This window comes from Myripristis murdjan, chromosome 23 (assembly GCF_902150065.1).
Source record: "Myripristis murdjan chromosome 23, fMyrMur1.1, whole genome shotgun sequence".
Classification (NCBI taxonomy): Eukaryota; Metazoa; Chordata; class Actinopteri; order Holocentriformes; family Holocentridae; genus Myripristis; species Myripristis murdjan.
Window position 1 is genome coordinate 5,909,072 of NC_044002.1, and position 25,200 is coordinate 5,934,271.

A 25,200-nucleotide genomic window follows, 5' to 3' on the forward strand; every position below is an offset into this window, starting at 1 on the left:
AGGGATATTAACACACTGTCTGCAGGTCCTTCAAAAGTTTAAAATGTCTTAAACTCAGTTTTGTAAATAAGTAATAATAATAAGGCTTTAAAGGTCATTAAAAAGTCTTCAGTTTGAATTTATGAGGTGTTAATTTCAACATAAACGTTTTATCTGATTTTTATTTAAACTCTCAGCCTAGTGAATCTAATACTGCCGTTATGCTTAAACTGCTGCACGTGCCTGCTGGGAACATGTCAAATCACGTTATACTAACCATAAAAAGAACTGGCAGAGGAGGCTGAGAAGTCAAGCTACTGTTTGTGGCTACAGAGAAGGGACAGTTTCTGCGGCTGGGGGGCGGGGGGCATCAGAAACATCAGATGACCCTGGAGCTGACCCAGTGTGCACCAGCGGAGGTGTGGCAGGCAAAGGTGCCAAGCAGGAGGAACAACATCTGTAAAACACACCTACCTGTAGAGAGAAATCCAACAAAGTCTAACCTAAAGGAAACTCTTATAGAATCCAGTGTAAAATCAGCCATCCTCCTACCTAAATATGTATTAAATACTTTTATTTGCTTATTTGGGTAAGAAAAAAAAAGATTTGTCCAAAAATCACTTAAATATCATTGAAATTTGTCTTAAAAAGGTCTTAAAATGCTTCATATTGAACCCATTGACACCTTGATTAAGTAAACTGGCTTGTCAGTGATCAAGCATCTGGCTTACAATGGCCTGTTAATGAATCAAGCTCTTCAAAATATTATAACAAACAAACAAAGAGTTAGAGCAGAGTAAGCTGGATAAGTGGAGCAGAGAACCAGCAGAGAGGTCCAGAGATTTTAGCTGAGTTCTTTATTTTGTGCACATAAAAAAAAAAAAAACTAAAGAGAAACAATATACAATAACATAAAAAAAATGCATAGGTGGGATGAAAAAACCCTGGGGGCTTGTAAAAAGATAATGAAATATATCACGATGTAAAACAGTGTAATAATACTTCATGTTTTCAATTAGTTGTGGTGCTGGCTGCGCGCTCGTGGCAGCGTTCCTCATCGATGAACAGTTGAAAATGTGAGTAGGTGGCGGCGGTGGAGGGGGAAGAGAATGTGTTGAAACTCCAGTGGGTGGGGAGTTTTTATTCCAAAACAAGAGTACAGGCTGGAAAGTGAGTTCTGAAAGCCAGAAATCTCAGCAAATAGCCGAGTAATTGTTGAGTCACTGGTCTTGATCAACAACGCTAACAAAACCCACACAGATAGAGCGTATTATACTTATTTTTCCAACGGGGCAGGAAGAAACTTTACAGTGCTCCCTGCGGGGAAACGTGCAGTTGCAGTAGGATAATATGTCTGACCACACACTGTGATTGGACAGAAAGTGTTCTAGGAGTGCTTGCAGTTGCCAGGACAAACTTTAATCTGAACAGTATCAGTCCACCTTGTTTACTTTGGAGTCAAATGAAAAAAGTTGTTTAATAAAATGATCAAATTAAAACCCAATGTTTGCTGTTGCACAAATGTTGTATATGCACATACGTTTTATGATATTGGGGTTATTGGCATTGGTGGGCTCAGCACTTCAAATGGACCAAGATCACAATTACTGTAAATGTATAAATGGAAGTATGGCAAAATATGACTTAGAGCGGTATGAGGCTGTGCAGAAGATCACTTATGGAAACAAGGGGGGGAATGAGTAAAAAAAAAATATGTGCAGTTGAAAATCTGCCAGAAAGTACATTCAGTTTGAAAAAGGATGCCAAATTATGAAAATAACAAGTGATACACAGAATTTACAAAGAATGTGAAGGAAAAAAAAGTTGTGAACACAGTTTTTTTTTTTTTTTTTTTTTAGCTGTGGAACTGACAAGATGGCAATTGTTAACTTTGTTGAATTGTCCTGTGTATTTTTTGGGTGTGTGAATGTGTGTGAATGTGTGTGTGTTTGTGTGTGTGTGTGTGTTCACCCACTCAGGCATGGCAGAACAGAGGCTTCGCCAAGGACATGTGGCTGGAGGCGGTGAACCCTCGCCGACCGGCTGAGGTGTGTGTGGCTCAGATCACACAGGTCAGAGGACGCCTGCTGTGGCTCCGACTGGAAGGTAAGAACCTGTGTGTGTGTGTGTGTGTGTGTGTGTGTTTATGTGTGTGTGAATGTGAGAATATATGTCAGTGAGTGTTTATGTGTGCAGTGAGGATTATGTGTCATAGGACGCCTGCTGTGGCTCTGAATGAAAGGTAAAAACCAGAGTGTGTGTGTGTGTGTGTGTGTGTGTGTGTGTGTATGTGTGACAGTTCCCTCACCCCGTTGCTCTGCTGTCTGCCTGTCTCTAGGTGTGGCGAAGCCCCTGTCAGAGTGTATTGTGGATGTGGAGTCCATGGACATCTTCCCTGTCGGCTGGTGCGAGGCTAACGCTTACCCCCTGACCCCTCCGCTCAAACCTGTCTGTACGTACACAAACACACACACACACACACACACACACACACACACACACACACACACACAAACGCACACACACATACAAATACATGCACGTCTCCCTGGGAGTGACAGTTTGATTCACCCTCTTGTAATTTTCTTTTCCCAGGCCAGAAGCAGAAGAAGATAGCAGTGGTCCAGCCAGAGAAACAGTAAGAAAGACAATCATTCCTTTATTTTTATTATTTTTTTGGATTGAAACTGTCAACTAAGGTTGTAACAATTCACTCAATTCACAATTTGATTCAGGAGACAGGGTTCCCAACTGGATATTCTTACAATATTTTGAACAAAATTTGACTTAAGAAGAAATTTGATTGATTGTTTTCTTCCTGTCTTCATGACGTTTTAAAGAACTGTATCTTTAGAGCCTTTAGAGAACTGGACACTTGAACAGAGGTATAAAATGATAAGCCAGATGGCTAGTTGGACTACCCAAGATATTGAGCATAAAGCGTAGGGCCCTGTTGGCCTGTTGGTGGCGCTGTGGGGGGCAAAGCAGGTTTATATTCAAAATGTTGCCCCCAAATGTCAAAATCCATCATTCTCCCAAGTTTTGTCCAAAACAGGTCAACAGAGTCTGTGATGGACAGACAGACAGAGACCAATCTGTCGTCTCTTCCCTAGTCTTTCATCATGGGGGACAAAAAATGTTTTCCCCGTGTTTTACTCTTCAGCCTCAGTTAGCCTTTGAAACCCATCATATTGATTGTAATCAGTTTAGCTGAAGATCTTCCCATAGACAACAAGCTTAGTGGTGATCAGTCCAACAACAAATATATCCACAGTAGCAGCGGTGGACAACACTGGCTGGACTGCATTGAATTTTTAATAAAAGAGTGATATCAGCCCAGTTTATCAGTCCTAACCTCCTCCTGTGATTAGATTTCCTGCCAAGTTACAACATTACATCATCAGGCCATCAGGCTTTCTGAAAGAACCATTTGAAGTGTTTTGAGGTTTAAAAAAAAAAAAGAAAAGTAAAGTTTTCCCTTGGCTTTTCTTGATCCATCTTCAGAAGTAAAGGTGTTTGCTGTCTCAGAACATTTGGCAGAATTCTCAGAATATGCAGGATCTTAATTGTTTTTGAATAATTGGTTTCACTTTCTTGCCGTTCACTTGGAAAGGTGAACGACGGACACTTGATAAGTTTTTAGAGACCAGTGTCTAGTTCCTTGAGTTCACACTGACGTGGGAAACATTGCACACACTGCAAGGAATGAACTACAACCTGAAGCTCAATGGTTTTGTTGCAATGGGACAAATCAGGAATATCAGGAGTAGGGCCCAATTAATTTTGAATGTGAATGTCTTCATTGATGCTTGGTGAATGATTAGTGGACGATTGCAAACATTCACAATTTCCTCTCATTTGTGTTGCTCTCCTGTAAAACTCAACCCTGTTAAAAATAACTGTCCAATCCCTCAATCCACCCCCAATCCCCAAGTATTAAATTAAAGTCACAAGAAATGAACTGTCAGACCCATACATCAGTAAACCGATATATCGTAACTCTAGCCACGGCCGTGGTCTTTTTCTCTTCAGCCCATTCAGCTCTTCACCCGCAGCCCTTTGTTTTCTGTCCTTTACTTGCGAGCCAAAGACTCAACAAACGTCTCCTCAGAAAACCCTCAAGGCTTCTCTCTCTCTCTGTCACTCCGAAGCCATTAATTGAAACAGTGGCTTTTAGAGCAGAAATTGCTTTCCCAGGGCACTGATTGATTTTGTTGACAAATGACACATTACACCCGTGGCTGGCAAACGCAGCCCCGGGAGTACAAGGGGAAATGGCAGTTGCAGAGCAGGAGAAATATGAGGTCTTCAGCAACACTTTGTCAGCCTTCTCATCTAACCACTAATTCCATTTCTCACCTTCAGGGGAATCCTTTCATCAATACCCCCCTAACCCCCCTTCTCTCAGATTCACGGACACACACAGTAATTCAGCCGTTTCTGAATCTAACAAAACTGCAGTGGCTGCTGTGTAGATTGATTGGCTGAATGAATGATCATTTGGCTGCTCTATTTCCTGTTTGATTAGATTGGTTGAATAATTTTATTGATTAATTTGACTGCTTGATTGCCTCTACTTGCAGGTTTGCTCCTCCACAGCCAATAGAGACAGTCCCTGTCAACGTCTGCCAGCCTGTCACCATGGATCCAGGTAATCATAATCCATGTTGCAGATGATTTAATTCCAGCAATTAATGTTAATGAGCGGGTACGGTGATGATAAACGAAATATCCCCCTTCAGATGCTCTGTTGGATATCATCAATCTCTTGGCATTCAGTGCTTTCCAGGACTCCATTTGTGGTTTGTGCTCAAGTGTTGCAGTTTACTGTTTTGCTGCACTCACTTTGCCTCAACCTCCCTTGTCTAATTTTACATCAGTTAGTGATTTCCTACATTTCCCAGAATGCCTTTTAACAAGCCCCAGAGAAGTGCTGTGTAGGTGGAGACAGTGATAGTGTAGGAAGTTTTTCCAGCTGAGATGAAGTGAGAGTGGAGAGGGAGTAATGCAAGGATTTTGCATCAAATGCAGTTACCTTCTTTAATTCATAAAATGAGGACCTTGGCTGGAATTACTAGACAAGGCCTTGTGATATTTTGTACTGATGACTGGGTTCCTGATGTATTATCTGATGTGATTCATGTGTACTTTGTCTATATATGTGTGTTTTGGGTGCCTTTTATGTGCACATGCACTGTGCCAAAGACAAATTTCCATTTGTGGAAGTTCTATTCTATTCTATTGTATTCTGTGCTGTGGTGTGTCATGTCCAGTTGTTCACATTGCACAAAAGCCATCAGCAGCGGCAGTTGTATTTCACACATGGTGGCTGACAAATTTGCAAAGGTGCAAGCTATGGCTACACTGCATTGTTTAAGGCTAATGTCGGTGGAGGAGACAAAACTGATGCTGATATTTTAGGTACAGTGGCTGAACATTTCCTGTCATCAAACTCCATTGCAGCTGCAGTGGAAATATTCAGACATGAAGTCACATTGTCTGCTAATTATCTACAGGAATAAGAAAAACACCCAGAACTACAAAATAGACCCAGGAATGCAAGGTACATTATCAAAAGCTGTTTCCATGAGCATACCCAAAAATACACTTCATATAGGTGTATTTTTAGTTTGCATTTCAGCAGCCAAACCTGTAGTGGAAGACGCATATCAATGAATGAACATGTGTGTTAAAGTCACGCTTCACAATGGGTGAATCCTACCTCACAGCACGGTTTTGGAAAGACATTCGGGTGGCTGTAGCTCTAACAAACGCACCATATCCCCGTCTCCTTGGCTGATGTTAAGTGTTTTGTTTGGGGTGGACTGGTGATTACACATGTATGTTGTAGCGCAACGAGAGGGGGGCGGTGGGTAAACGTTGTTTCCATGAGACCCCTTGCCCTCCTTTCCAAGTTCCCTTTTTAAAAACCACCCACTTGCTCATGCATATTCATCACCCTGCCTGATTACTATTCACCCCTAGCGGTGCGGTTCCAGGTGCCAGCAGTATCGGGGGTTGCAGGGAGGGCGGAGAGCAGCATACCGCATCATTATGTCGACCCGCACTTCTCCTCAAGTGGGGGAGAGTCACATGAACAGGCCATATTCTTTGCTCAGTGTGACTCTGCTGCGCTCACCTCTGTGGAGAAGTGCTTGGAGTCACACACTCACTCTGTGGTGGTCCAGGGGTCCACACACACCAACGTATGGGGACACATGTCCCGCAATATGTGCAGACACACACACGCATGTGCAATGACGCAGCTAGCAACTGTCATTTTGTTTTTATTTTTTTATTTCACCATCATTCTAAAAACAGTTTTAAAAAAGTATTCCATGTATCCTCCTTTTGTTATTTGTGTTCTTGGAGGATGGAAACAGCATTTACACCACAAGACAGCTCTCAATTGAAATAGCACTGTTGATGAATTAATAAAACAGATCCATGCCTAATAGTGTGAAATTCAATCCAAACGTCTCACTAGAATCAGCTGGAGTCATCAGCTTCCCATAGACCATCAGTGTGGCATTGATCAGTTCCACAGTCAATATGTAACCAATCAAACTGCATCAAGATCCGATTTTGAATAAAAGGCCAATATTGATCCAACCCTAATTTAGCCCAAGTCAAGCTAAGTGTCACTTTCATTATTTTATTTATAGATATACTTTTATTGTCCTCGAGAGGAAATTCATTATCATGGTTTGTACAGAGCCTCACATAAATAAAGCCATTGAGTCAGATAAATATATTTACACAGTAGCCACAAGGCAGTTAACATGAAGGTAACACCCCGGGTCTCTCTTCCTTCTCAGGCTCGGCCAATGGCAAATACTGTTGCTCCAAGATCTTTGTCAACCACCGGTGCTTTTCGGGCCCCTACCTCAACAAGGGACGCATTGCAGAGCTGCCGCAAGCCGTCGGACCCGGAAAGTGCACACTGGTCCTCAAAGAGGTGGGCTGACATGTCGGATCATAAATGCCAACCACAGGCATAAACTCTGGGGGAGATGGAGAGGAACGGGTCTAATCAAAGTATCAGAGACTTTCAGAGAGAGCGCAGGGCTGATAGAAAGACTGAAAAAGGGGAGACAGCCAAAGATGGAGGGGGGGCAGCAATGTCTTGTTAACCACCTGCAGTTTCCCAGCAGCGCCTTCATTTTAATGCGAGGAGCTGTCAGTCAAGTGTGTTTACACATACACACCGTCACTGCCGCTCAGCAAAACAACCTCTTAATTTCTCCAGAGGATGCTGAGTTTGTGCACGTGTGTGTGTGCGCGCGCGTGTCAGCGTGCAACTGCAAGTGTCCATGATTTGTGCGTACAAAGGCTTGATCATCCTTCATGATCTGTCCTTTTGGTTTTGTTTGGATCTACCGTCATGCTTTTTTATGTGCTTCCCTCTGAGTTTTGCTCGGCTCTGAACCAGCAGTCTATTTCTTTAAATGTACTTTAAGCTCTATTTTTGCCTCCAGCTGCTGAGCATGCTGATCAACGCTGCCTACAAGCCTGGACGAGTCCTGAAGGAGCTGCAGGAGGTGGAGGATCAGAGCTGGGATTGCCACGAGGAGACCCTCAAAGCCAAGTGAGGAGACAAAAACACAAAGTGGAGTGAACTATGCACCATGATAGGCTGCACTTTTTGCACCCCTGGATCTTATTTATTTATTTTTTTTTAGAAAATCAAGGCATTTTTGTCCTTTTCTTTCATCCCATCTTGGCAGGAAAACACTCAGTTTCTATCACTGATATATAAGTTTAAATCACAATATACCACACATCCCACACTTCTTCCACGCTGTTAACTGGCGCCAGGCCTTGCAGAGAAGGACGGTGCCATTTTCCCCATACTCTGTCTCCAGCAAGTCCATCGTCCACCACTTTGTTGAATTTTTTTTTCATGATATCGGCTGCAGCGGTTTGTGTGAGGTCGGCAGTTTCTTCAACTGCCGGCTTTGTGGTGCCAAAAAATTCCACTGCTTCAGGCTGCACACTCTGTTTTCTGATTTAAAAAAAAAAAAAAAAAGTGCAGTTTTTCTCACCCAAAAAATAAAGAATTGCCCAGTCGTAGGCTCCCATCGACCACATTCAATAGCCTGTGTGGGACAGTTTAACAGAAAGAAATAATAATAGAAAAAAATTGAAATGCAGAAAAGAAAGGATTGCATTTTTCAGGGCCCCACTTCTATTTTCTTTTGGTTTTGTTTTAGGAATTTCCAGTTTCATTTTCGCCTGAAGGTTCCATTAATTTATGACTCTGGTACTTACAGTTGAGAAAGTTAAACAGTTCAGTATTTATTCAAAACGGCAAAAATTCCATTTTTTGTTGATAAGATTTGGCTGATAAGTGTCCTGTCTCTTTGAGAGTCTGTGACAGGACATTACATGAGAAGCCCTGATTTTTAGACACCCCAAAGTAGACAAGATCAGACTGAGTACACATCCACGTTCAGACTGACCTTGTCCTTGAGTATTGCTAACGGATCAGCTTGCCTTTCCTAACCTTAACCATTAGATGAGAGATTGAAAAAATGACCCTGCACGAGCATCAACAGACAGCTCGGCTCTCCGGGATAGCCCTCATCAACTAGGTGATCTGAATTCACCAAGGCTCTCCTAAAACAGCCCATTTTATATCATTATGGGGTAGGCAATCATCGTTCATTGTCGAGTACTTTGATGGATTACAGATAGTTTAATTATCCATTGTTCTCATAAATAAAATTAAAATTGCTGTCTGGCCAGTGGCTGACAATGTCGTGCCGTCCCTCCCTGCTCTCTCCTCCTCTGCTCAGATACAAAGGGAAAACCTATCGCTCCACCATCCGGATAGTCCGCCTGGCGGAGCAGATCCCAGACTTCTGCCGCAAGGTGTGTGTGAAGCTGCAGTGCTGCCCAAACCTCTTCAGCCCCATTCTTGTTACTGACAAGTGCCCAGAGAACTGCTCTGCACAGACAAAGACCAAATACAGTAAGTGCCTGTTTGTGTATGGCGCAATTATACAGATCACTTCCCATGCCGCAATTATGAAGCACACCCAAATCAAAGCTTATGAGGCTGCAAAGTGTATAATTGCCTTTGATGAGTAGCTAAGTTTTGTTTGGGGTGCATTGTTTTCAACATCTGCTGCACGTCTCCAGCCTATTACTATGGGAAGAAGAGGAAGCTGCCCAAGCCAACGGGAGAAGAGCAGTCTGCAGAGGGAGAGCTGGCCAAGCCAGCGCGCCGCAGGAAGAAGAGGAAAGCTATCTTTGTGCAGAAGAAAAGGCGCTCGTCTGCCGTCGACTACACTCCTGCCGGCTCACCACAGGTTGGATAACACATCTTTTCTTTTCTTGACTTTTCCATTTTTTTCCCCTTTTATTCTCCTTTCTATATCTCCTTGCTTCTTTTCTGACCTCCTTTGATTGTGTCAGTGGGTAACCAGTGCCCTCCAGGACACATGACGGGTGGAAACTGGCAGGGGTGGAGTGTACAGTCACAAAATAGTACATAAATAAAAACAGCCCCCCCTGTAAACATGGCAGATTCAGTCAAAAGAGGCATCACAGACAATCACTGTAGTCCAATGTAGCTTAGTTTATATATCTCATAACTTCACTCATTCATGCCTAATTTATTGCACCCCAATGAAAGGGCAATCTCAAACTGTGATTGTCTACATGAGTTTCTTACAGTGTGTTTGGGGGAAATGTATTCTAAGAGAGATGTACAGTTTTCTTTGATACATTTTTTTTCCACAGAATTGAAGTGAAGCATTCAATAGCCAGATTGCAAGTTTCTGTTTTGGTTGTCCACCGGTTTTTGGCTGACGACTCAGAGCTGGCAGGTTGGCTCCTGGCAGGGAAAAACTCCTCCCAGTTGGTCGACGGAGAGAAGAAAGACCCCCAAACTCCTCCCACGTCCAACTCTGCCCAGCTCAAATACATCTGCTGTAGGAAACCTGGGCTCTGTCACAGACCCTACAAATTTACAACTGCACAGAATTGCAAGTGAAGAAATTTACAACTGTGGTTTATTTGATGAGAACACATACTCCATATTCAGGCTACAAACACCAAAGTCACTCCTAAAGGGATGATAAACCCAGTTGAAAATGTAGATTTTCTTGAGTACTATCTTCATCATCCACCAAGACTTTTTTAATCCTCAAAAGGGATTGTTTGAAATCTCCCTGCATGGAAAAGGACCTCAGATTCTCACAGTTTCAAGTTTCTTACAACCAGTGATGACAAATACCATATTTTAGTTTACCAAGGCTTTACAGCTGTGATTGAATGGGGTTGTTTGGCTGATCAATCTATGAATATAAGAAAAAGTTTTGTTCACTTCATGAGGCTGAGAGACATTGAAGGCCAGAACAGAAGTTGTAATTGAGACAAGTCAGCCTATGCTAACCTTTTAAGTGTTTTTTGTCCTATTCAAGTACAAGGAGGAGTTTGAGGTCAGAGGCCTGCACCTTATTTAACAAAAACAACATAATATATTTACACCTCTGACTCCCAGCCTCTCTTTCTCCCCACTTCAGGACAGTGACGAGGAGGAGGACCAGGAGATGGAGTTACAATCAGGCAGTGAGGAGGGCACCAGCTCTGAGCCACGGGAGGACCACACCGACACTTCCTCAGTGGAGGTGACCAGCAGCCGTCCGCGCCGGGCCGTGACGCTGCGCCGGGCCGTCAGCGCAGGCAGCACCACGGGCAGCCAGGAGCGCGGTGAGGGCCGCAGGAGGTCCACCCGCTCCCTGTCCGCCTACAACCAGAACAACAAGTACCAGCCACCCAAAGGACAGGACATGCAGGTAGGAGGGAATGAGGGGTGGCCTCACGGTGCAATGAAATTCATTTAGGTGGGCCAGGAGCGACACCCCTGAAGTTGTTGAGGGTTACTCTAGTCAAACATCTGATATAACAAATAGAAAGACACTAAAGCTAGTGAGGATCAGGGGAGAGGAGCCACCATATATGTACATTAACTGGCTAATATCTGATTTTGTATTTTAAAAAAAATCAACAATGAAACCAATATACAGTTTAATCTTACACTGAACCCTTACTTGCTCACTAATTGTGCCATTTCATGTGGTACTAATATGCATCCCGGGTGACTGGATTGCCGTTTGATAGAGGAAACATGCATTAAAATCCAGGTGTGAATGCATGGAAGATGCACTGAAGCACTGAGCAGCCAAACCACCTCTGGAGGTGATCAGAAACATTTTGTCTAAATGAACAGCAAAATGTAAATGAAGGGTCTCTCCAGTCCAAATTTACCAACCACAGACACAAATAAATCAGATCAAAGAGGCTGTAGGGAGCTCAATACATTTTTAACAGATTGTGCTGAGAGCAACATTTTATTGTCAATGTGCAAAATGTGAATACTACAATAATATGACTAAGATGTGATGACAATGAAGAATAATCTGTGTTTTGGGAGGGGAAAAAGAAACCTGTTTTTAACGTGTTTACTTGAGACACATTTTAACATTTACATCTGGTGTGAATGTAATCCAGCTACATCAGACTGAGACACAATCCAGACACAACACATGGTAATGCCTGAGGGAGAGGAGGCTTAAGACGCTCAGGATAAGAGCATCAGGGAAATGAGGAAAATGTAAATGTAACAAGAGATTGGAGTGCACATGGACGCCGGCAAGAATGTAGAAGATTGAACTTTTAATCATGAAGCACTGCTCTGGTCTTTGTTAGGGTTGTTAATATCAGTGGTGTGTGTGTGTGTGTGTGTGTGTGTGTGTGTGTGTGTGCATGCGTGCATGTGTGTGTCAGGTGGAGGGAGTGGAGGAGGAGGAGGGGCAGCTAGTTTTAGAGAGGAACCCTCTGGAGTGGAGCGTAGACGAAGTCGTCCAGTTCATCAGCTCTACTGATTGTGCCTCCCTGGCCAACATCTTCCAGGAACAGGTGCGCGCACACACACACACACACACACACACACACACAAAACTGTTTTTTTTTTTTGTGTGTGTGTGGAACAAATCATTTAAATTTCTATTATTTCATCCACAAATATATTTTGAATAGGGGGAAAGAGGTTGATTTGCTTCCCGCTCCTTTTATTAATAATCTGATGTCAGCAAGGCAGTATTATTAAACTGCTGAATATGTTGTTTGATTGATTACATATTCATTATTAGCCTTATATTCAGACTGAATGACTATTCTGTTTCCACTCCAGTATTCGGTCTGAATAATAAACAACATCTGTATCCACCTACAGAAATGTCAGTAAGTGTTGACACTTTGTGCTGTTTATGCAAAGTCATTTTTTGGTGAAAATGCTCATAACAAACGCGAGAGCTCTATATTCACAAAAAAGCCAATGCAGAATATAAGGACAAGCGATCCAGTGAGGACGGGCTGATTCTAGCTCTGTTCCATGGAGTTAGTGTTCATAGTTAGCCAGCTGTTAACCTAGCCCTAAGCTAAAAATGCCCTTGGTCAGCAGCATTTGTCCCACCCAGGTAGTTTTTCAACTGAGAAGTCACATTTGAATGCATTCAGAGAGTATTTAGACCCCCTTCACTTTTTCACTTCTGTTATGTTGCAGCCTGATGCTACAATCGTTTAATTCATTTTTTTTCTCTCATTAATCAATACTCAGTACCATATAATGACAATGTGAAAACAGAATTGTACACATTTTTATCATAAAAAAAGAAAAACTGAAATATCACATTGACATAAGTATTCACAACCTTTATTCAGGACTCAGTTGAAGCACCTTTGGCAGCAATTACAGCCTCGAGTCTTTTTGTGTATGATGCAACAAGCTTTGCACACCTGGATGGGGGAATTTTCTGCCGTTCTTCTTTGCAAATCCTCTCAAGCTCAGTCAGGTCGGTGCACAGCCATTTTCAGGTCTCTGCAGAGATGTTGGATAGGGTTCAAGTCAGAGCTCTGGCTGGGCCGCTCTAGGACATTCACAGAGTTGTCCCTAAGCCACTCCTGCGTTCTTAGGGTCACTGTCATGTTGGAAGGTGAACCTTCGGCCTCTGAGGTCCTGAGCTGTGGAACAGGTTTTCACTGAGGATATCTCTGTACTTTGCTCCATTCAGCTTTCCCTCAACCCTGACCAGTCTTCCAGTCACTGCTGCTGAAAAACACCCCCATAGCCTGATGCTGCCACCACCATGCTCCACTGTTTGGATGGTGTTGGGCAGGTGATGAGCGGTGCCTGCTTTCCTCCAGACATAACATTTAGAATTGAAGCCAAACAGTTCAATCTTGGTTTCATCAGACCAGAGAATCTTGTTTCTCACAGTCTGAAAGTCCTTCAGGTGCTTATTTGCAAACTCCAAGTGGGCTTTCATGTATTTTGCACTGAGGAGAGGCTTCTGTCTCGCCACTCTGCCATAAAGCCCAGATCGGTGGAGGGCCACAGTGATGGTTGTCCTTCTGGAGCTTTGTCCCGTCTCCACACAGGATCTCTGAAGCTCAGTCAGAGTGACCATTGGGTTCTTGGTTACCTTTCTTACTGAGGCCCTTCTCCCACAATGGCTCAGTTTGGCTGGGGGACCAGCTCTTGGAAGAGTCCTGGTTGTGCCAAACTTCTTCCGTTTGAGAATTATAGAAGCCACTGTGCTCTTGGGAACCTTCAGTGCAGCAAAAATTTTTTATTTATTTATTTTTTTTTGTTTTTTTGTAGCCTTCCCCAGATCTGTGCCTTGCAACACTCCTGTCTCTGAGCTCTGCAGGCAGTTCCTTTGACCTCATGACTTGGTTTTTGCTCTGATATGCATTGTCAGCTGTGAGGCCTTCTATAGAGAGCTGTGTGCCTTTCCAAATCATGTCCAGTCTAGTATCAAATTTACCTATCTATCAAATTTAGCACAGGAAGACTCTGCTCAACGTGTAGAAACATCTCAGCAGCCATCAAGAGAAATGGGAGGCACCTGAGCTAAATCTCAAGTGTTGTTACAAAGGGTCTGAATACTTATGTCAATGTGATATTTCAGTTTCTCCTTTTTGATAAAAATGTCTACACTTCTGTTTTCACTTTGTCATTATGGGGCACTGAGTGTAGATTAATGAGAGAGAAGATGAATTGAAACGATTGTCGCATCAGGCTGCAACATAACAAAAGTGAAAAAAGTGAAGGGAGTCTGAATACTTTCTGAATGTGCTGTATTTTTGACGAGTCTGGAAGCAGGCTAACTAATGATAGAATTTGACCTGATATTTTGACCCACACAAGAATGCTTGTTCTTCTTTCTTTTTCCTCTTTCTCTTCTTTGTCTTGTTCTTTTTCTTCTCCTTTTTTTCTCCGTCCTCCTCCTCCATGATCTAATGGTAAAGTACCAAGGTGGAAAACCCCTGATGTTTTTCTGTTTTTAGTTTTTCACATGAAAATGTCAAAAAATAAACGTAAACTTCAATTATAGAAGTAACCAATATCCGCTATTGGCTGTTCTGTTTCGAAAGTTCATTTCGGTCAAGTCCTGCTCTGTTCTTTCTCTTTCTTTCTTTCCTTCTTCCTTCCTTCCTCTCACCAGATGTGTTCATGTGCCTTTGTGTGTGCAGGACATTGACGGGCAGGCCCTGCTGCTGCTGACTCTGCCCACGGTGCAGGAGTGCATGGACCTGAAGCTCGGTCCGGCCATCAAGCTGTGCCACCAGATAGAGCGCGTCAAAGTTGCCTTCTACAGACAGTACGCCAACTGAGCAAGGTGCACCGACACATTTCACCCACTAGTCACCCACTGACCACGCAGTCAAGTCTGCCGTCGAGAGGAATGCTGCGGCCACGACTGGGAAATCTTTGGATTATATTTCTCCTGTTGGGAAAACTGCGGACTACTTTGGGGGAATTTCTGAATTTTGAAATGTTGACCTTTTTTGTGGATTTCCAAATTGTAAGAAGGGACATTTGTGGAGCGGTCACATTGGGAAAGTACCAAGTAAGTGACAGCAGAGTAATTTTGCGGAGGATGTTTTCCTTATAAGGAGCTGAAGGATTCATTTCTGGGATACTGAAGGTCTGAAGACGTGATGCAGTACCCACATAGACTTCCCTCTGCCCGCTCTGGCAGAGCAGAACACATTGGAGTCGCTCCATGTGCTTTACCAATCTGTGAAGAAGTTATTTTGAGAAGCAGAGGACTCGTTTCAGAAGACATTTTCTTTTTCATTACTTTCCATTTGCAGACATTTTATTTGTGATAGAGAAGCATCATAGCATTTAAGTTATTATCCATTATTATTGACCATAATTAATGCATTTCCCCCTTTTGTAACATAATTGGTTTCTGATCAAATATATTGGGAAACTATTTAACAACCCATGAAGTAATATATTTGAAATATTTATTGTTTTCCTTATTTAAGAGGAGTAATATATCTATTTGGATGTAGAGAGAAAAAAAAGAATTGATATAGAATAATGTTTCTTTTCTCGATTGAAAAAGAAAAACCCTGAGTTATGTCTGTTAAGTTATTTCTCAAAACGGAAACCCACACTCTGCATTTATTTCGATTTACATTTTAGTTTGTATTCATAGAGGGGAAAAAAGGCCTCCCACATGATGAGTCAGAAAAAAATGACACCCTCTGAGTTGTTTGAACCCAGTTGTGCTCTCTTCTCATTGTTACAATCACATGAAACAATCATGTAAGCTATTTTGTGTCCATCTATGCAAATGTGTTGCAGATATTTTTGATAAATAAGAAAATAAATTTCTACTGATTTGTATCCGTAGGTGTGGGCTTGCACTTTCTTTCACTGTGGGATCATTTATGCCTATTACAGATACCACCACAGCACATTTACTACCACTACTAACCACTGCTGCCACCACTACCAATCATTATAATTTAAAAATAATGTCATAATGGAATACTTACTTAATTCAAACAATTTTATGTATTCTAAATAATTTAAAAAAGTTTTCTAGATACATAATCTGTTAGAAATATTAGAAAACTTGATTTTTTTTTTCTGGATTTCATCATTTTTGTCTTAACTATCCCTTTAAAACTCATATAAGGCAAAGTAACTGAAAGTACACTTATGGAATAGATATTTAAAATACTGGAGCCACTCAAGCCTCATAATCAAAACAATCCCAGCATGCAGTGTTTTGGAGTAGTGCTCTTCATATCTAAAGTTGTAATAGCCTGAAGGAGGATTAAGGGTTAACCGTTGCTCCCTCATGCATGTAAGCGCAGGCAGACTAACACTGTGGTTAACACACACAGCTCTGCAGCGAGTGCACCGCTGCTGTGTCAAAAGGAGCAGGAAGCCACCCCGATATGACCATCATTTGGAAGTCACTATTGAAATGAATTCACATGCACTATTTTACTGTTAATCCAGGGGCTTCACTTCACTGAACCGTGAAATGTGACAAAGTTCCTGCATCTAATATCGTTCTAAGCCCAAAAAAATTTCAAACCCACTTATAAAAATGTAGACTTTATTTCTGGGGGGGAAGTGGAGCAATGACGGATGACTATGAAAATTATTATTTGAGCAAAATGAAGTGTGATAATGTGAGTCAGTGTGTGTAAATTATAAGGCATGCGCTTTAAATCACTAAAAACACTGCTCAGAGGGAATTCTGAATCTAAATGTTCTCTAATATGTTTTTCTTTTTTTTCTTTCTTTTGTTTTCTACAGCCGTTTTATAGATTCTTGGCAAAAACAGAGACTGGACAAATGAAAATGCCACCACAGTGGTGAACTGCAGTCACCTGTTCGTTCCAGAGAGTGTGGTATGTTTCATCACCTGAAACTGAAACAGGAGGCACATTGTTGATTCTGTCGGCCCACGTCTCTAAAAACTCCCAGCATGCTTAACGCTCAAACGCCTGATGACAGAGCCATTAGCGCTTTACCATCTTTTGGCAGAGCGGCCGCTGGTGGAGCACTAAAAGCAATTACCCCCTATGTAGTGATAGCTGTTTCATGTAGACCCGTAATTGGAGGTAATGCCGTGTTAGTCATGCATGCAGTACATGACCTGATATGCTGATTCATTTGCAATGTTCTCTGCGTAACATTATCTAATAGAAATTCATAAAGTCTGTGATTCACATTCAGGGTGTATTCAGCACCAAGACGTGTCGTGCCTCACCAGCTCTCTGTATGGGTGCAGTTGAATTAATTTAATAGCACTCACACACACACACACACACACACACACACACACACACACACACACACACGCTTCCCCAACTCTGACACTTTGTATTGAGTCACTCTGAAAAGCTGCTACCGTATACTGTTGCCTGGCAACCTCATATCAAACGTCCGCTTTGCATGATTTTCCCGTTGTATGTGAATACAAACTAAGTAAGTGATGACAGCAGAGGGGTAAACAGCCGTATAAAGGGAGCCGTGAATGAGAGGAGGCAGCTTCACTGAATTTGTGTTTCACATCGAGACGCAGCAGGTTGACTGAAATAGAATAATGCAGCCGGGGTTAGACGGATGGAGCACTTAACCAATGCAGAAAGCCCATCTTGGATTTTGACTAAAAACTGGACACCAGCCTGTCACGGCATCTACCTCCAACATTATTAACCCTCCTGGTACCTCCACTTTTACTAACATTTTAGATTAATTTGGGTCAATTTGACCCCGGAAATTTAAACCCCCGGAAACTGATTTAATAAAAATTGTGTCCAGTATGTTATTTGCCTTGATGACTATCTAAATAGCCACTTAAATAAAATACAACCGTCCCTACTCACCCCCTTACACATCAAAGTTCCTGTTTTTTCCTCCTAAATGTCACATTAACTATCAGTGGTTCTCACACTACAACAGATGTGGTTATGTTGTAGGGCCCTAAAGCAGAGGGGAGTTTCTGGAAGATTATAAATATCGCGTTGTAGCTCCTCAGTGTCCAAAACAACTAAAGAAAATGTGCATACAATGTTGATCTTATGTTTTATAGAGCTAAAAAAGCCTGGGGTCAAACAGGCTCCAGTGAAACACCAGTGGGTACAAAATGTATACAGGACACTGAAAAACACCTCATGTCAATTTTATGTTAAATTTGGAAAAGTCATGAAATATGAAGCAAAAAAAAGGTTTAGGATAAAAACAGGAGGGCTCCTTTCCTCATTTCTGGGTCCATTTTGTTGTTTGGTGGTGTATTTTTCTTATTCCCACGGATAAACGGCGAGTTCGACAGCAGAAAAAAAAATGTCCAGCTATCAGAAATATCAGAGGTAAACGTCAGATTTTAAGGTCAGCTCCTCAGATTTCAAAGGGCTTCTTTCTAGAGTGGCTATTTTGCACCAGTGCAGGGAGAAATCACATCAAAGACGAGGCAGAGATTTTTTTTTTTTTTTCCCCCAGCAGTCGCCTCAGCAGACCCGAGCGCGCTGCAGCCGCAAGACGCTGCTTACAGTAAAGGGTGTGATTGTAGCGTAGCCTTGACTGGAAGAAGTCTCCGCTATCGCCTTTGCTCTGTCCACCTACACGCGTCACCAACGACTGACAGGGGCAAGTTCAGGCTCACACTCTGGGGGTTGTCAAAAGGCATTCTGGGAAATGTGGGAAATCACAAACTGAGGTAGAAGCCGATGTGTCAGGTTGAGGGAAAGGTAAAAAAAAAAAAAAAAAAAAGGGTAGAGGAGTTCAACCGCTGGAATGCCGTGAACAGATTGATGAGATCTAACAGCGTAGGCCGAGGCTGATCCCAGCGTGGAGTTTCCCTTTAATATCCCACACACACACACACACACACACACACACTCACGGTGACATTGTATTTGCTTTTTCTTGTGAAATTCACACCCTTTCTTCTATTATCTTTGGTTTCATCTGTTACCAGACGTGTTTCATCAGAGCTCCAGAGAAGCTGCAGCTCAGCGCCGCTGCACAGCCGCCGCCGAGTCACGACACACGGAGCCGATACCGGCCTTCTCTTCCAAAAATCAGATCGGGTCCTGTCCGTGTCGGCCACCTCTGATAAGACGCGGCTTGACCGACGACATATTTATTGCACTGGTTGTCTATGGGAAGACATAAAGCAGAAGTGATGCTAATGTGACATTTTAATCATGATGCTGGCTTTCAGTGGGGAGTTTTAATATACCGTTTCACAGGCTCCTCCACCCTGACAAGAGGTGGAAAATCTCCAGGAATCCGCCTGGTAATTTATGGCATTTTTTGCACATACATGGTCAAAATATAGAAGATGAATACTGGCATAAAATATCAAGTGATGGGATTTTAAATCCTCATGCTAATCAAAACCCAGTTCATATTTTTATTTAACACGCACAACTCAAGTAGTGAGTGGGAGGTGTCAATCAAAAAGTTGAGTGTTGACGTGCAGTTTGGTTGTTGAAAATCAGCGCACCACAATCAAACGAGAAGATAACAAGCAAATTGAAAATCTGTATTGATATCAGTCTTTTGTCAAGCTGTAATATCTAGTAGAAAATAAAAGAGCCATCATATCAAAATTTACTCAAAACTCCAAGTGTGTGACAGGATGATGGTAATCTTTGTGTGTGTGTGTGTGTGTGTGTGTGTGTGTGTGGATGTGGGGGAAGGGATCTGGTTAACCAGAACTCTGAGCGCTCACTCACACATCATCACTTGCATTGCACTGCAGACTTGAAATCTAGGTCACGGGAACACACACGGTCTTCAAAGGCTAGACAGAGACGGAGACAATCAGACGTGAGGATGATGATGTTCAGTCTGAAGGCTTGCCAGCTCACCACTCCAGTCCTCAGTGAACCCCGCTGCCTCGCAAAGGGCAAATCCAACGCGTGCACCCTCTCACACTGCTGGGTATCATCGATCTCTAACGCTCGGTGAATTCCGGGACTTTTTAGGACAAAGTGATGCAAGACACTTTTTCTCATTGCACCTGTTTTCTCTCACCCCGCTTCGTTTTCTCCTATTCGTGATGTCCTACATTTCCCACAATGCCTTTCGCCAACCGCCAGAGAGGGAGTGTGAACTTGTTGCGTAGGAGGAGAGTTTCCAGTCAAAAAAAAAAAAAAAAAAAAAAAAAAAAAAAAGGCCAGAGTCAGCCCCCTTGGTTGTGTCGTTGCTGCATTGCATTCTAGTCTAGTACAGAAGCTGGTAGCTCTGCCTCCTCTGCCATGAATTTATCTCTGCACGGTCGCTTAAAGTTGGTGCAAAATAGTGAGTCTACAAAGAAGCCCTCGCTCTTTAATGCAAAGAGTTAGCATTTTTTTTGAAGCCATGGCCGCTTCCCTGGCCAGATTTCCACTGCTTTTCCCCCCACAGGGTTTATGATTTATGCAGAAAATAACGTCTGAGGTTCCACAGTTATTTACATGGACACAATGAACCGCTGCTGCAGCAAGTCCAAGCAGTGTTACAGTAAAGTCCCACAGCTGACTGTCTACAGTAAATTTAAGTAAATTTATCCACAGTCAATTACCGGAAAGAAAAAGAAAGAGGAAATGTGCGGAGCGGCCTAACCACTGCCTCTGCATGTCGAGAGGAGCTGAGGAGAACTGTAGGCAAATAAATCATTCTTATGCACACTGTTATAGTTTTTATTTGCACACTGTGATCTTGGTGTTTCTTAGGCCATATGTAATGTCAATTACATCATCAGAATCACTAAGATTTGTAATGTATTCTGACCTAAGACAGGGCCAACACCACATAATTATTAACCCATTATTATCATATCATTTCAATATAAATGATAAGGTGCAACTTATGTAAAAGCAAACAAAATCTTGAGCAAAATCTGAACTTTCTGAAGTTGAAGCAATAAATGTATGTAATTGAGAAAAGGACACAGTAGCTTTTTAAAAAAAATGCAAATATAAAAGTATCTTCTGGGTGATTGACTGTAAATATGATATACTAACTGATTGCATAACATGTTCTTCTTCAAGGCTAACGCTTCCTTCTTATAATAGAGCATAAATATAATTTTAAAAAATCTGACATCAATTTTGAAAATGTTGCATGGGTCAAATTGACCCAAGAGAGACATAAATTATACCCGTTTGCATCTCAGGGGCAACATTTTTCAGCGGATATGCGCTTTAAAAATTAAAGAGCGATTCAACACTCGCATGAAACCTCCGCTGCGCTGCCCCCTAGGGGTTGAAACACTGCATGTCAGGCCACACCCAGTCACTGGTGGGGCTGCAGGTACTTTGCCTTGAGCAGCTGCCAAAAATACCTGCTAAACCTCACCAGGCAGAGGTGAAAAATGCCTGAAAATAATAACCCTGGAGGGCGGTGCAGTGGAAGTGCTCTGCTTTGCGTGATGTGGCGCTCAGTGCTAAAGGTGCTAACAAGCTCCATCAAGCCTGGTAACTCACATTCTTGCTCTGCTCCATGTGCGGCTCATGTTAATAATGACAAATTATTTTTTTGATCCCGTTTGGATTGTGCCATGAATTCCACATGTCATATATGTCAATTTATATCATCACAAAAAGTTCCGTGTTTTGCAAAATAAAACGTAAAACAGTACAGTACCATTCACTTTTGTGCAAAAACAGTCAGTGAACTACATCTTTCGTCTCGCACAACATACGTCAACAACTCATGGCCTTCAGCTTGACACATTTCACCTCATTCTGTTGGTTGCTGTTTAAAAAAAAAGTCAGAAATAAATGAGAAAGAAGCTAGCTCCAGCGGCTCCGGGCGGCTTGTGGAGACAGAAATTTGTGACGTCAGTTACGTGACTTTTGGGTGTGCAGTCGTTTTCGTTACGTATTCTCTCAGTCTTATGCAGTTTTACGTCAAACTGTGACTTTCTTGACTTGCAAAACTATCCTTTAAATTGACAAACATCAAATGTGTGATTCATGGCACAAATAAAACTGGATCAAAAAGTTATTTGTCTCTCACTGTTGCCTACTGTCCATATTTTTTCCAAAAGAAGCTCCCCTGGTGGTCCAGCAGACGGGACGGGACTTTGTCTCTCTATAGAAAATATCCACTGGAAATGGTCCTGTCCAGATGGTAACCCTAGATTTGCAAATCTTGGTTTAAACTCTTGCAAGTGGGTTAAGGTTAAAGTTAGAGTCAAGCGCTGCTTTGCTGAATCAAGTGCATATGTGCAAGAGTTCCACAAATCTAGGGTTACCATCTAGACACGCCCGGAAATCTGCTGAGGGAGCACGTGGTCGAGAGAATTGGACCGGCCTCTGAAAACACATCATCACTGGAACATTTAGCTCGAGATGAAATAAACCACCAAACAACAAACCTGAGCCAGAAATGCAACCTTACCAATAGCTGTGTGTTTTTTAACGGTGTTAAAATGTTTTAGGGATGTTTTTTTTTTCCTTTTAACACATCAACCTACATGGTTAGTTGGCACTCCTACAGATGGGATCCAAACTTCTCCACCGTCCTGCCTTGGGAATCATCTGTCTTTCTTCCAAATGAAGCGCACCAAGAGATACATCTATCCCGTGCATCAATAGATCCCAATCTGAATCCAGCGAGGCATGTCTCATAAATTATGCGCTCCCTGAGCTTTTGATAAGCTAATAGATGTCTGAGTGGAGGCAAATTGACGCCGCGCTCGTGTGATTCAGTCGCCGAGACATGATTCACTATTGATTAATGTTTAGCGGGGGCCGAATGGTGGCCTATCTTTAACATCACACCTCTGTTTATACGACACAACAGTTTCCTCTCCATTGTTCATTATTCATTAGTCGTCTGGGCTGCCTCTGGGACTCCCTCCCATCTGCTACGGCTCCATTTCCATATGCCTGACTCCACCAAGCAAGGCATACATCTGATAGGCAGAGAGAGAGAGAGAGAGAGAGAGAGAGGGAGAGAGAGAGAGGGTGTAAATTCATCTCTTTTGCCCCCTTCATCTCTTTTTTCAAAAAGGTAATGTATTCATTGATGCTATCATTGGGGGAATGGATGAAGTGATAAAAATGGAAATAAATTGCTCCTTTGAAAAAGACAGGGGAGCACTGGGAGACAACGGGACGGCTTGCACAGGGAAGAAGTGTGTTTTGGTGCCGTGGGTGGGCAGCAGGGGAGGGAATAAAAAACAAGACATGTATAATTAGCAGTTGACCGAGCTGTCTGCCTGTATGGAAATTCACACGGAGCAATTTGACACAGGAAATGCTAAAACGAGAGCAACACGCAGATGCCGCGCCACGCCGCGTGTGATGTAATTTGCGGATCACGGAGGACAATGCCACACATGACAGTCGTGTTTTACAAACTGCTCATGTCTGATTGTGTGTTGTGACTGCAGTCTCGCACCAACAAACAAATGGCCCCTTACACGCGAAACAGCACGATAATCAAAGAAATTTCATATTTCCAAAAATCTGAAGCACGCCGTGTTCACGTTTGGTTTAAGCCTTGAAACTCACTAAAGCTCACAAGCAAAAAAACTGAGCGGAAGTGCATCATGAAGTACAATGGAGGATCCATCAGTGCTCTCCAATCACACTGATGGATCACCTTTGATTTATTTGTCTCATTTATTGATGTAAACGTCTCGGCTGGCGAGCGTTTAAGGCTCAGACACAAACGCAAAAATCTCGTCTTTGCTCGGCTCTAAAGTGAGTTGAAAGTGTGGCGGGGGCAGGGGGGGGCGCTTTGCTCCTTTAAGGCTGCTGTTTTATTCTGTTTGTTTAAATCCCCTGTGCCAAATACGAGGCTTCAGCTAATGTGGGTTTTTGATGGCTGATTCTGATGGTTTTACAGCTGCTCATATTTTGTGGTGATCTAAATTCAGCCAGGACAGCTCCCATACAGAAGATGTATTTTTTTTTAAATGACGAGGCATGACAATGGGGTTGACTTTGGCGGCTAGGTCTCCTTTTATGTTAGTTTAATAAATCACTGCTGCATATGCATATTTCGTAGGGATGAATGCAAGGTAAGAAGGTAAAAGCGGATCTGAGCAGGTGGAGCTGGTTAGCGGCAGGGCAGCTGCACAAGCAACCTGTCAAGGTGAGCTGACGTGATATTTAAAGGCCTTTGAATTTAGGGAGGGAGATGATGATTGGTTAACCCTTTGAAACCCGAGCAAATTGAGCTCGATTTCTCAAAAACATGGGAAAAAGGCGAGGTGCAATTTAATAAGAGCTGAAACGAAAAAAAAGGTGCAAGAAATTGACCACACATGAACATGTGTCCATGTTCATGTGTGTGTGTGTGTGTGTGTGTCCATGTGCATGAGTATGTGTGTGTGTGTGTGTGTCTGTGTCCATGTTCATGTGTGTGTGTGTGTGTGTGTGCGTGTGTTTGTGGGCATGTGCTCATACATCAGTGTCTGCTCAAAGACACCTGCATGTTGGGGTGTGGGAAAGGAGTGTGGGAATGTGTTTAACTCTATTTTATACACTAATTGTAGTCTTACCCATTCATTTCTAATGACCGGTCATTTGTGACCGGGAACACCATGGGTGTATACAAGTTAAATAAACCTTGAAAAATTTATAAAAATTCTCCAAATTTATTTTATGTGTTCAGATGCCATGTGTGAACAAAGTCATGGAACCTCATGACAAACAGATGAAATTAACTGCATTTTTTGGAGAGAAAACTTGTACGCGGTCAGATTTGACCGCGAACACGACAGGAGGGTTAAATCATTTTTATTTTCGGAAATGATACGCTGATATGAGGGCTGAACATTTGGGAGAAAAAATGATATTGCTGAGAATTTTTAATTTTTTTTTTTTTTTAAGAATGTTATTACCTATTATTAGGCCTATGTACCTTATCATTTTTTTAGTCCCATGTATATTGTTAAAGCAGCCAAGGCTATTGTAGACAGTACTCCAGCACCCGTTAAGATCGCCTCTATTGTTGTGGACACCATGAAAAGAGTTAAACCAATTACATGTACATGTGCAGACAATTACTCCCCAAAAGCTGCACCGATAACGCTTGATATTTGACTTAAATGCTGGCTTGTTTAACTTCATCTCCACATTGTGGTGATGAGTCAATCTTCATCAGAGGGACAAATCGGTTTCACAGACTGACGTATTTTAGTTCCTTCTCTGTGAAAAAGCGAATACTCCTGGCAGTCTGAACTGCCTGCACCTCCTCAGAATAACAAGCAATTACCATGTGTTGCAAGCGTAATTTCTCCAGGTTTGTCAAGGAATCCATTTGTCTGAATTCCCTAACATCAGGAGGTGACTGGAAGTCACAGCATGCTATTGCAACTTGCTGGAGAAGTTTCTCTTGTATGGTTTTAATTTTAGCCAACACAGTCTCACTCCCGGTGCGTC

The 25,200-nt window shown here is 42.4% G+C and overlaps 1 protein-coding gene across 3 annotated transcripts in view; it reads left to right on the top strand.

The window, feature by feature from the left end:
* sfmbt2 (Scm like with four mbt domains 2) overlaps positions 1-15,694 on the top strand; it is a 42,369-nt gene extending 26,675 nt beyond the window's left edge. For all 3 annotated transcript variants that reach the window (XM_030045701.1, XM_030045703.1, XM_030045702.1), the window contains 11 exons: positions 1,959-2,085; positions 2,318-2,431; positions 2,575-2,617; positions 4,563-4,630; positions 6,798-6,937; positions 7,458-7,567; positions 8,778-8,953; positions 9,124-9,293; positions 10,512-10,784; positions 11,776-11,907; positions 14,527-15,694. In XM_030045701.1, coding sequence (XP_029901561.1) covers positions 1,959-2,085; positions 2,318-2,431; positions 2,575-2,617; positions 4,563-4,630; positions 6,798-6,937; positions 7,458-7,567; positions 8,778-8,953; positions 9,124-9,293; positions 10,512-10,784; positions 11,776-11,907; positions 14,527-14,667 — 1,494 coding nt within the window. In that variant the 3' untranslated portion in view covers positions 14,668-15,694. The remainder of the gene's footprint in view (positions 1-1,958; positions 2,086-2,317; positions 2,432-2,574; positions 2,618-4,562; positions 4,631-6,797; positions 6,938-7,457; positions 7,568-8,777; positions 8,954-9,123; positions 9,294-10,511; positions 10,785-11,775; positions 11,908-14,526) is intronic.
* Positions 15,695-25,200: the final 9,506 nt, after the last annotated feature.